At 34.9% G+C, this 12870-nt stretch overlaps 2 protein-coding genes across 2 annotated transcripts; both read right to left on the minus strand.

Moving 5' to 3' along the window:
* LOC109830760 (protein FAR1-RELATED SEQUENCE 5-like) lies at window positions 1628-6346 on the minus strand. The gene is made up of 8 exons (XM_020398121.1): window positions 6328-6346; window positions 5508-5571; window positions 4692-5399; window positions 4344-4602; window positions 3705-4265; window positions 3490-3523; window positions 2938-3184; window positions 1628-1787 (listed from the first exon to the last, which is right to left on the minus strand). Exons 1-8 carry the CDS (start codon window positions 6344-6346, stop codon window positions 1628-1630), a joined length of 2052 nt encoding a protein of 683 aa, XP_020253710.1.
* Window positions 7258-11095, minus strand: LOC109830761 (bifunctional levopimaradiene synthase, chloroplastic-like). Its single transcript, XM_020398122.1, has 6 exons — window positions 11074-11095; window positions 10727-10956; window positions 9445-9620; window positions 9101-9319; window positions 8406-8541; window positions 7258-7936 (listed from the first exon to the last, which is right to left on the minus strand). The coding sequence occupies exons 1-6, from the start codon at window positions 11093-11095 to the stop codon at window positions 7397-7399; spliced, it is 1323 nt and encodes a 440-aa protein (XP_020253711.1). The 3' UTR covers window positions 7258-7396.

The raw sequence follows: 12870 nt of genomic DNA on the forward strand, positions 1-12870 counted from the left end.
ATAAGGGACATGCGGGAAGGGATTCAGGTGATGATTCTGCTGATTACTGCTAGGCAAAGTCAGCTGGAAAGCATCATATGGAATTGGGTGCATAGAGAAGAAGCAAGGCATTCAGGTGATAATTCTGCTGAAGAAGAGAATTTGTGAGTTCTTAAATCTTATTTGATATTTTATTTTTAGGTGTGAGACTCACTGTTTTTAGTATTTTGTCCCTTTATTAAATTGAATATTATTACTGTTGTTTCAGTGAAATGGTTTTTAAGTGGAGACAAATTGAATGTTTCGTACCTGCTTTCAAGACTTTCCTTCCTTCTGAGGACATTGAGGCAAATTTAATCAGCATTTGGTCCTATATTTTGAACAGCAGAGAAAAAATGAAGTCCGAAAATTCTCCACTTAGATTCTTCTGCAATGTTGAGACAACCGTACGTATCTTCCTTTATTTAATTTAAAATAACACTTTGAGTTACATTTTATGTAACCAGTTTTATGTTGTACAGTTTTGCAACATTCATCACACAGATGAGGCCAATGATGAATTGAGATACAATAGGTTTGCTTCCCGGATGGATGAGCAACTTGCTCTGTATCAAAATATGAAGTTTAATGAGATTGATATGGTAAAGATTCGAAGACAATGTTTTTGTTCTTTAACCGAATTTTAACTATATCTGTAAAATCTCTGATTAAATTTTACAACCATTAGGTCTTCTTTCCCATAAATGCGTTTGAGCATTTCTACATTGTGTGCTATGGCCTAAAGAATCCAAGTATGGAGCTGATTGACAATAGCAAAAACTGCCCAGACTACAAGGAAAAATACCAAGGTCGTCCTGAGGGTTTGGTATGTTTTTCCACCTTACGTTGGCAGAATACAGTAATAAGTGAATCTGGATTCACTATAGTGAATCTGGATTCACTAGAGTCAGAGAATTCCAGATTCGCTAACTCTAGTGAATCTCGATCACTAGAGTTAGTGAATCTGGATTCACATCTTACTATGAATCTCGATTCACTAGAGCTAGTGAATCTGTGTTCACATTACGGAATCACGATCCACTAGCTATAGCTAATTCTAGTGGATCCAGATTCACTAGTGTGAATCAAGATTCATTAGAGTTAGTCCAAGATAACTAACTCTATTAAATCCTGGCGAGCTAGATCCAATAAATCGTGATTCACTGTCATTAATACTGTTTCCATATAAACAACCAAAATAATTTGTATATTACATTAAACATTACTGTATGATAATTTGGATTTGTTATGTGACACTGATTACTTTTGATTAAACAGCATAAGAATTTTGTGAGATATTTGGCACACAAAAAACATAACAAGGCGAGTGAAATAAATACATTAACGCCTGACAGACTTGAAATGGAGTGGAGAACGGCCAAAAACAAATTTGATTGTGGTATTTTTGTCATGAGACATATGGAGACCTACATGGGCGGTGGTACAGCAAATTGGAACTCTGGTTTTCATAGAGAGGGTGGAAGTGTTTAAACTAATAATGTGTTGATAGTTTACAGTTAGTCTTTTTGAATTAATAAAATTTAGAATATAGCTACTGAATCTTGAACTGAACTTTTGTTCATATCGACAGGAGCGATTAAAAAATCAGCTACATAGACTGAGGTCTATATACTGTTGCCAAATTCTTACTGAACCAACAAATGAATTGGCCAAAAAAGTCATCAGCAAAGCTCAACAACACCATGCTGAAACTGCCAATGTCAAAAAAGAGACGAGAAAGACCACAAGATCTCAAAGAAAATGATATTCTGTAATCAGCATAATTTCCAATGTTGAATTTTACAGTTATTGAGTATACATTGTCACTTAATGTTATAGAATACTCCAGTTTGTGTTGAACTGCTTTTCTATGTAAATATACTTTATAAGAATAGCTTTGTCATAATTTTATTTCTAGATTTGTGAATAGTTTGGATATATGAAAATATTGTGAAGGTAGTGAATGCAATTGGAAGAATTTTGATTTAAGCAGAGAATGTGAGTTATAATTCAAGGTTTTATGTAACATACAATAAATTAATCATACTTATTGTGGATTGTATGTATTTAATCTGGAATCACTGTTTCAATATTATCTTAAGTTATTACTAATTTATTTGATTGAATCTAGATTCACTATAGTGAATCTAGATTCAAAATATTATCTTAAGTTATTACTAATTTATTTGATTGAATCTAGATTCACTATAGTGAATCTAGATTCAACGCAGTGAATCCAGATCCACTACAGTGAAAGATTCAGTAAGTTAATCATACTTATTGTGGATTGAGTGTATTTAATCTATATTCACCGGTTCAATATTATCTTAAGTTTTTAGTAATTTATTTGATTGAAAATAGATTCACTATAGTGAATCCATATTCAGTTCAGTGAATCCAGATTCACTATAATGAATCTATATTCATTATAGTTAGTCCAGAATAACTTAAACCGAAACAATCAAGTAATTTGATTGTTTGATTGATTATAATGAATCCTTATAGTGATATCGAGATTCAATATCAGAGAATCTAGATTCACTGTAATGAATCTAGATTCAATATAGTTAGTCCAGAATCGCTTAACGCGAATTAAATTCAAACTGATGACTGCATACAACGACTTTATCATACCTGCTTAAATAATACAACTAATAATAATGGAATTCACATGCTATATGGGTAGATCTCAATTCAATATACTAACATGACACAACATAACCATGTAATTAATAATCTAGTAAATATATGTAGTTAAGAATTACACAATTTAGCAATTTTAATAAGAAATGTATTACTAAACATGATTTTGAAACAAAATATGATAACTAAATTAAACATCACTCTGCTGTAATGTTTTCTTTAATGGGCATGCCCGTGCGTCATGGAAATCGATTTTTTTTGCACATATTACACAACCTTGGCACCTTCTTATTTCGTTGACTAATTGATTTCTCATAATCACCAACAATTCTCCGTCCACACCCCTTGTTTCTACCTTCAATGGGAGGTTTAACAATCACTTCAGCTGGTATTTTTGAGCCAACAAAAAACTCCATTATATTATTTTTGTTCTGTGTGTCAGATTTCCAACTAGATTCACGCAAACTGTGCTTCAACTCCTTCAACTTCCCTTCCAGGTAGTCAAGTCTCTCACCATCTAAACCTGCCAACTCACACAGGATTGGAAATCATACCATATGTCATTCAACTTGCGATTTGTAACTTCAATTGCATTGCTCACACAGGATTGGAAATCATACCATATGTCATTCAACTTGCGATTTGTAACTTCAATTGCATTGCACTATTCTGACATTTCCTTGAACTGCAATGAATGCCTCATCTCAGCACCTTTTGTCCATCGGTTCACAACAAGATGTCTTGGTATTTTTGTTACATCAGCTTGGTTCAGTGCAAAAAAACCATGTCTACATACTATACCCATTTTCTCAAACAGCCTACACGTACATTGCACGTCATTGTTCAAATAAGCATGTTTCACCTAAAATTTAAAAAACAATGTATATTAGCACCGAATAAAAAAAGAAAATGACAAGCGCATGAAATGGTCACTGAATCTCGATTCAGTGGTGTGAATCGAGATTCACTTCATTGAATCGCGATTTACTACATTGAATCTGGATTCAATTTTTATTGTTTCAATCTCTGTTATTAAGTTTTACCTCAAATATTTTTCCATGTCTCTTTTTGTCCTTTATGGAAAAAACCTTCACACAATCTTCTTCTGATATACTATTGATACTCATATCATAACAGGATGACATTATCTCTTTCTGTATCTCATAAAACATTGTTCGAGTGTACAACTCTGCTGCATCCCTCTCCAATAACAATGGTGTGTCCATTCTTGGCATCGACTTTGTTCCTTCATAGTTTAATCTTGCGTTTGTATGCCTTTGCTTCTCCATAGCACTCTCATATCGGAGATGAAATTCTGTCAATGTGTCAGATCTACGGTTGAATTTGTCAAAGAAATTGTTCTCACTCTCTGATATTGATGTAGTACGCAATAAACCAACCGTTGGATCATTAGCATAATAGGCTGGAATCCATGACTCCCGAATGTTATACAGTTCACACAACCATTCATTACTTTCAAGCTTAAATTCTTTCATAACATCTTTCCAACCTACTTCAAATGTTGCTGGATCTATATCTATACTCCAAATCAGTGCATTGATCTTCCTCTTGAAATCATCCATCTTTGAAATGCATTTTGCTAACTACAATATAAATATATAACGAAAGATTCAATATTTATCTAATGAGGATTAATGATATTTATATGTGGGATTCATTACCTTTTGGTTAAATTTTTTCATGATGTGCCACATGCACAAACGGTGACGTGCTTCTCTAAAGACAGTTGGTATAGCTTGCTTCATGGCAGGGCACTGATCTGTAATAATACACTTTGGCTCGCGAATCATGCATTTCATGAATACCTCAAAAATCCAGACATAGTTATCAATGTCCTCTTTAGCTATCAATCCTACTGCAAATACAACACACTTCTTATAATTGTCGAGACCAGTGAATGGAACAAACTTCATGTTGTACCTATTGTATCACATACAAAAAATATAATATTCACTATGATATATAATTCCAATATTGAAAATCGTAAGAGATTAACTATAAAATCTTACTTGTTTGTGGAATATGTAGAGTCAAATGATATCACATCTCCAAATACATCGTAATTTCTTCGTCCAATAACATCTGCCCAAAAGATGCGAGTTAATCGACCCCCTTCATCGACTGCATAATCATAGAAAAATCCATCACACATCTCCTTCTTATCCGTGAACTTCTTGATGATCATTTGAGCATCTCGATCACCAATATAAAGCTTCACGTCCCTAATCCAATTTTTAAACTCGGTACACGTAGCACCAACATTAGAATAACTTCCACACAACTTCTTAGCAAAGTTATATATTTTGTTAGGCCCCATGTTGGCTTTTGCACCATCAAATACAAGTTTCTTATGTGCGAGACCGAGAACTCTATTTGACTTCAAAAATTGTTTCCCACTATCGGAGACCAAAAAATGAGAATGCTCTTCAACGAATGAGAGAACATTATATCCTTTCAAACCATCGAACTTAAAAACGACTTTAGCTTTGCAACCACATCTACTAGATACAGTTCTCCTTCTCTTTTTCGAAATGCTACTAAAATCCTCAAAATCAACATCCATCTTTGATTCATTGCTGACAGCTCTACTGCAAACAATGTGTTTAAGAAGAACTGTATCGTCCTCATGTTTCTTCTCTGTATGCCGTCTGATCTCAAACCCACTTTTACGTCCATACTCTCGGTAAAACTCTATACCATACTCTAGTGATCGGAAGCTTTGGTTTATATAAGGTTTAAATTCAGCTTCAACCCGAGGTTTCTAATACATACCACCACCTGGTGATTGAAAAGGAATCGAGCTAACTTCGTCCATTCCATCTTACCTAAAATCACTGTCCGATGCATTTATAGCATGTGGTTCCTTTATTTGTTCATTGCTGCCTATAACTGAAAATAAAATAACATAAATCATATGGCTATGTTTTGATATACTGAATCTGGATTCAATACAATGAATCTGGTTTCACTGGAGTGAATCTCGATTCACTGTATTGAATCCAGATTCACTACAGTAAACATGTGAATTTAGTTGAACACGTTCTAGTTGTTAGAGAATGCAATGATTTTCATAATATATTCACATGTTTACTGTAGTGAATCTGGATTCAATGCATTGAATCCAAATTCATTACAGTAAACATGTGAATACATTATGAAAATCACTGCATTCTCTAACAACTAGAACGTGTTCAACTGAATTCAAGCTCTCCAATTAAATTTACATAAAATGTTTACGAATGTAAACTCCTAGATAATAAGTCATATGACTAAGATTTGATATACTGAATCTGGATCCATTACAATGAATCTAGATTCACTGGGGTAAATCTAGATTCACTGCATTGAATTCATATTATTGCTAATTAATCTGGAGTGAATCTCGATTCATGCATTGAATCCAGATTCACTACAGTAAACAAGTGAATAAATTATGAAAATCACTGCAGTCTCTAACAATGAATCTCGATTCAATGCAGTGAATCAAGATTAACAACTAGAACGTGTTCAATTGAATTCAAGCTCTCCATTTAAATCTCCATAAAATGTTTAAGAATGTAAACTCCTAGATAATAAGTCATATGACTAAGTATTGAAATACTGAATCTGGATTGATTACAATAAAAATAACTAGAACCTGCTCACCTGAATTCAAGCTCTCCATTTAAATCTCCATAAAATGTTTAAGAATGGCGAGATGATGGACGATGAACGAGAGAGCTCAAATATGATGAAGGACAGCTGCTGGTTGTGGAGTGACTAGAAGACGATTTCTCGATTGAGAGAGAGCTGAAGGACGATGAACGAGAGTTGCTTGTTGAGGAGTGAGAGGGCTGCTGTTCGTGACTGTTGGGTTGCCTGAGCCGTGAGATTGCATGGGGAAATGGACCACTACACTTGCATGGAGAACTCAACAGACAAGCATTAATTACCTCTCTTTGGGGGCTGTTAATTTTTCTGGCTTCGAGGGCTGTTGTAGAGCTTGAGAACGAGGTAGGGTTTCCTGATTTTTCGGTTCTTTTCAGTTGATTTTGTGATTGCTACTATGGGAATACCCTTGTATTAGTCAAAGGCTAAATGTCATAAAACCCCCTTTCACTTTGCATTATTATTATAAAATCCTCCTTAATTTTGAAAATATTAAAAGAACCCCTTAAGTAATTTAGGGGTTCCTAAAAAACTCCCCCTTAATTTTGAGATTTTATCAGAAAAGCACCATTAAGTTTAGAGGTTTTCTGATAAAATTCAAAGTTCAAATGAGTAATTTTCTGATAAAATCTGGCTTAACTATACGAATATGGGTTTTATGAGTATGAAGGAGCATTGATGAATTACCTGAGATGAGAACGAGGTAAGGGGTTTTGTAGGGGCTATTTTGAGAATGGGAATGAAACTTAGGGTTATCTTTGAAAAAGGGCATTTTTATCATTTTGCCATTTAACGAGTATCCGTGCCGGGGAGCCTGTTGGAAATTTTTTTAATTGACTACTGTTATGTGCCAAATCCCCCAAATTAAAGTTTAGGGGAGTTTAGTGAAATTTACCCTTTAAATGGCAACTGGTCAACACACGGTCTACCTCAAATCTGGTAAGCTAGGAGGGGAGTTGTTTTCACGCAAATCATAGAAGTTCTAGTTCTGTAATTCCATACTTGCGCTATGCATAGCAAGTTTACTAATAGCTTGAGACTTAAGACTCTCTCAAATTAGTGACCTTCAAGAACCAATATAATCCTTCACAAGCTCTTCATACTCAGTGTCCTTCATGCTCTTGTATCCATCAAGCTTCCTATATGAAATGCACATTGCTTGCACCCAGCCTAGCACCGCCCGGATGCACTCTTCTGGCACGTTCCCCCTGCATCTAAACATCTCGTGCTCCAGCTCGCGGAATGAAGCGTCGATCATCTCCTTGACAGTCACAACTGCGTCCTCTCTCGTGCAATTTCCATCATCTTTCAGGTGACATCTGGCTGCATTGAACAACTTCCCCTCTGCCTCCTCCGACGCACTTGTGACTACGTCGTTTGTGAGCCGCGAGGCTAAGCTCGCTAGGTACAACAGGCGTGAATCCTTACCGATGAATCTCAGGGTTTCGTCGGTGATTGGCATCCCTAGGATGAGAATAAATGTTGACAGGGAGGCGATTGCAGTCGAGCTGGTCACTGCGACGGGGAGATATTCCTCAAAGGAAGGAATGTGCCTTGAGATCCTCCATTCAGCTTCTATGAGGAATACGTCCAGTACATCCTGCCACTGACATACATAACAATAGTCAAAATTTCACAACAACCCCCAAGAAGTTTGGCCATTTTGAGATAGCCCCAAAAAGTTAGGAAACGTCACTCAGCCCTTAAACATTGTTAGATATCTGAAAATAGTTTTGGGGTTAGGTGATATTCCATACCTTTTGAGGGTTATCTCAAATTGGGTCAAACTTCATGGTGGTTTTATGGAATTTACCCTAGAAACTATACTGAACTTAATTGAATACTTCAATATTATTTAGTTTTATAGCCTTCATTTCCATAAGAGTGAATGGATTAACTTTTGTTCCCAACTATAATAGTGAGAATAATTCCTATGTTATTGCCTAACTATATATTATGTGTGAATGTGTAGATTAACATAGTTTGAGTTTATATATCATTCGCATTCATTTGTCCTGCTTATTAAATGGTTTTCGAATTTGAAGTTTTGGGAGAAAAGAGTTTGAAGAACTTACCGCTTCTTTTATGTAGGGGAGAACATTACGACCTTGAATGGTTCTTGCAGTCGCAGCAATCTCAGTTAGGTTCTGCTGGAAGCTCTTAAAAATTGCCTTGTGTTGAGGCAGATTCTCAACTGGAGATGCATCCCACCTAAATGAAAGAAAAGCGTTCTAGTACTTCCACATTTACATGAAGATCATAACGACATTCATCTTGTTTAACCATGAATAAAAATGAATTCTTTAGTTCATATTTTCCCCATTCAATTAGTGAATTCCACATTGCTAAAATTTCAGCTTAGGTACTTGCAACTAGATAACTTTCTATTAGAAAAGGAGTACTAGAGTTCTGACTCAAGGTTTGAAGTACTACGCTTGCACATAGACCCTCTGCACAAACTTACTACCCATATAGTTCCAATGTAGCAGATAGACACTCAGGTTGAATTTTTTTGACACTTTTACCCTCAGACAGACTCACCGATTTCACCTGGGGGCAATATTTGTCAAAATTTCACCAATGGTTACAGAGTCGAAACAATTTTAACTCAGGAGGTCTATCTGCAACAATGAAACTACATGGGTCTATGTGCAATTAACCCGGAGTTTTATATGCTTAGTCTCCATATGCGTGCGTGCGTGCACATGCACATGTGCCGCACAGACATTAGATGCGTGCGCCACACATTTTTTATGAAGGAGAAAAGTACCTTTGGAATGCGTCTCGAAGATGGCACAACCCTTCATAGTTGGAAGTTGGAAGATCAAACAAGTCATCCATTGTCGCAATAAGGCAACTTATCTTAGTAAATGTGGTACGATAAGATGAAAATTGCGGCTCAAACATTGACATAGCAGCACCAATAAATAACTTGGGTAAGCGTTTTCTAGGAAATGCTGATTCTTCAAACCGTTGTTCATCCAACCACCTACTCAATCAACGAAATAATTCTTCAAACATATTTGCATAATTGATTATGGGGATGACAGTGAAATTTTTTTTATGACAACTACTTCTAGATAATACTATCAATTAATGCAATAACTACCTTACCTCTCCAAGGCATACATTTCATTCTGATAATCTTTTTGGAGAGCCTCCAAGTCTACGCATGCAAGTTCCAGGCATTTCCTTCTGAGTCCACTACTAGGCCACAGTCGCCTAACTATACTTCTAGCCTCCATCCGTGATAAAAGACATCGCCGAGGAAATGCTAGAGCAAACTTAATCTGCAATGAATTTCAAAAGATCCTATTAATATTAATAAATGTTGCATACTTATGAGAGCAAATTAAATTTATGCATTCATATTAAATTCAAAATTAAGATAATTATTGTTATTCTACCTTTTTGGTTAAAACAGGGAGAACTACTTCAACATTTAAGGTGATCTTCTCATATATCAGTATCATAGTTTAGATAGAGCTAGCATTAGAATTTTGCGTGTACTAATTATGCACCAAACTAACAAGAGTCTTGACATTCTATGTTGAAATCATGATTGCTTTGAATGTTGTTCTGAGAGTTAGTAATGAATTGCAAAGCAGACTTCTGTCCAAATTTTAACGAGTTCTGACAGAATTCCTGTCTTATTTTCATCAATACTTAGTAGTTCAATGAATAAGGGAAATAAAAATTTTCTTGATGCAATTGGATTTGTTGTTTTTGTATTTGTCTGCTCAAGTCCCTCTTGTGCATGCTTATGGCTTCAGTTGAAAAGGCTAAAAATCCTTTTTTTTTTTGTGCTCATTTTGAAGTAGATTGTTTTCTAGAAATCTGATTTTATTTCTTCAAGTTCAAGTAAAACTACTTTTTTTGGGTATATGCTGTAGAAATCTTATTGCAAAGTTTTGCTAATTTAAGTGTTTTTGCATATCTTTTTTAGCACTTTTAAGATGTTCTTTTGCATCTGATTTAGTTTGAATAATATTTTGCTTCTGGTTTAGCTTGTTTTCTTTTTGATTTAAGAAACCATGGGCTAATTTCACTTTTGAACACCTGATTTCTTAGTTACTCTTGTTTCTTTTTTTTTTGTAGATATATGATATTCGCTAACTTTTCAATATCTAGTCAAACATTTATTTGCTCATAATTACCATTTTTTATTCTTTATTTCCTGTGTTGCATATGTAGTAACTATCGTCCACTTTCAAATTTTGAAGCTATGACATGGGTGGTTTCGCGAAATTTGCCAAATTTGTACCATATATGCCATCTGATATAGAATTTTATTGTACATCTTAAGATATTTTGTTTAAGTTATGCAGTATGGAAGAGATTGAGCTGTTTAAAATATATACACATGCACAGAATTTATTAAAAGTGAAAATATTACCTCTTCTCTTTGTCTACTATCCAGTAAGTGAAACAAATTTTCATTTGAAAGGATTTGTGCAAGTCCTCTGCTAGAAAAACTCTGTGCTGCACCAATGATTTCAGATTCATACGGGAATCCTATTTGGGAACATCTATACAAGTTTAATACTCCATCTATTCCATCAGATGCTATCATCGAGAACGTGGAGAAATTTCCACCATCTTTATCTTTCAACGTCTTGAGAACATCTGCAATCAGGAAACCATGATTTGAGATATGGAAGTAAATAATTAATCTACTTCACAGGAAAGTCCAATATTACACTAAATGATAGAGTATGTTGTACATGTTTCCTGAAGAAAAACCTAAATTGGGTTGAAATTTCATGGTGAAATTTATATTACATGTAGAACAGAAAATTAAAGAATACACGGTATCCTAATAAAATTATAGGATAGATTCTGCCTTCAAACCTTCATTTTAAGCTCAACTTTGAGTAGCTGACTAATTTGAATCCACCTATCTTAAAATATTGGCAACTGAAAAAAAAATGCAGTATATACAGGAAAAGAGGAAAGAATCGACAACGATATAAGAAATTTGTAAAAGTAAGACCTTTATGTTCTTCATATGATAATAAAATATTTCAAAGCATAATGGAGAACCAAAAAAAAAAAAAAAGAAAAAACACACACACACATAAGAAAATAAGTTAGATTATTATTTACTCTTTAAAGGCACTAGACACTATTCACGAGTACGGTACTATTCATAAGTACTGTTACTATTCACAAGTATGTTTACTGTTCATAATTACAGTTATTGTTCTAGTGGGATTCAAGATGTCTTCTGTAAAATACAAAGTAGAGAAATTTGATGGGAGAAATAGTTTTAGTTTGTGGAGAGTAAAAATGAGAGCTCTCCTAGTACAACAAGGATTGTTCAAAATCTTGTCCGGAAAGGATAAGTTGTCGGAATTTATGCCTGATGATGAGAAAGAAGAGCTGGAGATGAAGGCGCATAGTGCCAGACAACTCTGTTTGGCCGATGAGGTCCTGCGGGAAGTTTCCAATGAAGCTACCGTCGTTGGCTTGTGGCTCAAGTTGGAGAGTTTATACATGACGAAATCTCTAATGAACAAGCTCTACTTGAAGTAACGCCTCGTCACCCTTCGCATGAAGGAAGGTATGCGAATTAAAGACCACTTAGATAAACTTAACACTGTTCTTATATGTTTAAAGAATATTGATGTTAAAATCGACGAAGAATATCAAGCCCTTATCTTGTTATGTTCATTACCTCCTTCCTATGAAAATTTTGTCAATAGTATGCTTTATGGTAGAGATACACTTTCTTTTGAGGATGTCAAATCAGTCTTACATTCAAAAGAATTAAGACAGAAAGTGTCTGTCGTGGGAGGAAAGGATCAAGTTGAAGGCTTATTCGCTCGTGATCGTCCTGAAAAGGGTGTTGGTGGTAGAGACAAATCTAAAAATATGCCTAGATCAAAGTCCATGCAAAGAAAAAATGTTGAATGTTATTACTATCATAAGTATGGACATATAAAACCTAATTGTTCAGCGCTCAAAGTAAATGATAATTCACAGTCGAAGTCTGGGAAGGTGAAACATTCAGTTGTCACTATAACTGAAGAGTCTTCTAGTTCACATGAAGTTCTTTCAGTTAGTATTAATACTCATTCACAAGATGAGTGGGTTCTTGATTCAGGTTGTTCCTACCATATGTGTCCGCATAGGGATTGGTTTGTCACATATCAATCTATCGATGGTGGGAATGTCTTGTTCGGAAATAACATGCCTTGCAAGACTGTTGGTATCAGATCAATTAAGATTAGAACCCATGATGGTATTGTTAATAACATGCCTTGCAAGACTGTTGGTATCAGATCAATTAAGATTAGAACCCATGATGGTATTGTTAGATCTTTTAGCAATGTCCGATATATACCAGAGTTAAAGAAGAACCTAATTTTTTTTAGGCACCATTGACTCAAATGGTTTTAAGTTTTTGACTGAAGGTGGAGTTTTGAGAGTTAGTAAAGACTCTCTTATTATGATAAAGGGAAAGAAGGTAAATACTCTCTATGTCCTTGAAGGCAGTACAGTGACAGGTGTTGCAGTAGTGTCATCCTCAAAGGATTT

Source organism: Asparagus officinalis, chromosome 2 (genome assembly GCF_001876935.1).
Source record: "Asparagus officinalis chromosome 2, Aspof.V1, whole genome shotgun sequence".
NCBI lineage: Eukaryota > Viridiplantae > Streptophyta > Magnoliopsida > Asparagales > Asparagaceae > Asparagus > Asparagus officinalis.

What these genes read in the sequence shown, in the direction of transcription:
- LOC109830760 (XM_020398121.1), bottom strand. An exon ending in GACATGGAAAAATATTTGAG is followed by an intron (nt 3,524 to 3,704) that starts GTAAAACTTAAT and finishes TTTAAATTTTAG; the next exon opens with GTGAAACATGCTTATTTGAA. An exon ending in TTTGAACAATGACGTGCAAT is followed by an intron (nt 3,185 to 3,489) that starts GTACGTGTAGGC and finishes GTGAGTTGGCAG; the next exon opens with GTTTAGATGGTGAGAGACTT.
- LOC109830761 (XM_020398122.1), bottom strand. Translation starts at nt 11,095, where the DNA reads ATGAAATTTCAACCCAATTTAG. An exon ending in GAAATTTCAACCCAATTTAG is followed by an intron (nt 10,957 to 11,073) that starts GTTTTTCTTCAG and finishes TCCTGATTGCAG; the next exon opens with ATGTTCTCAAGACGTTGAAA. An exon ending in TCCCCTACATAAAAGAAGCG is followed by an intron (nt 7,937 to 8,405) that starts GTAAGTTCTTCA and finishes TATGTATGTCAG; the next exon opens with TGGCAGGATGTACTGGACGT.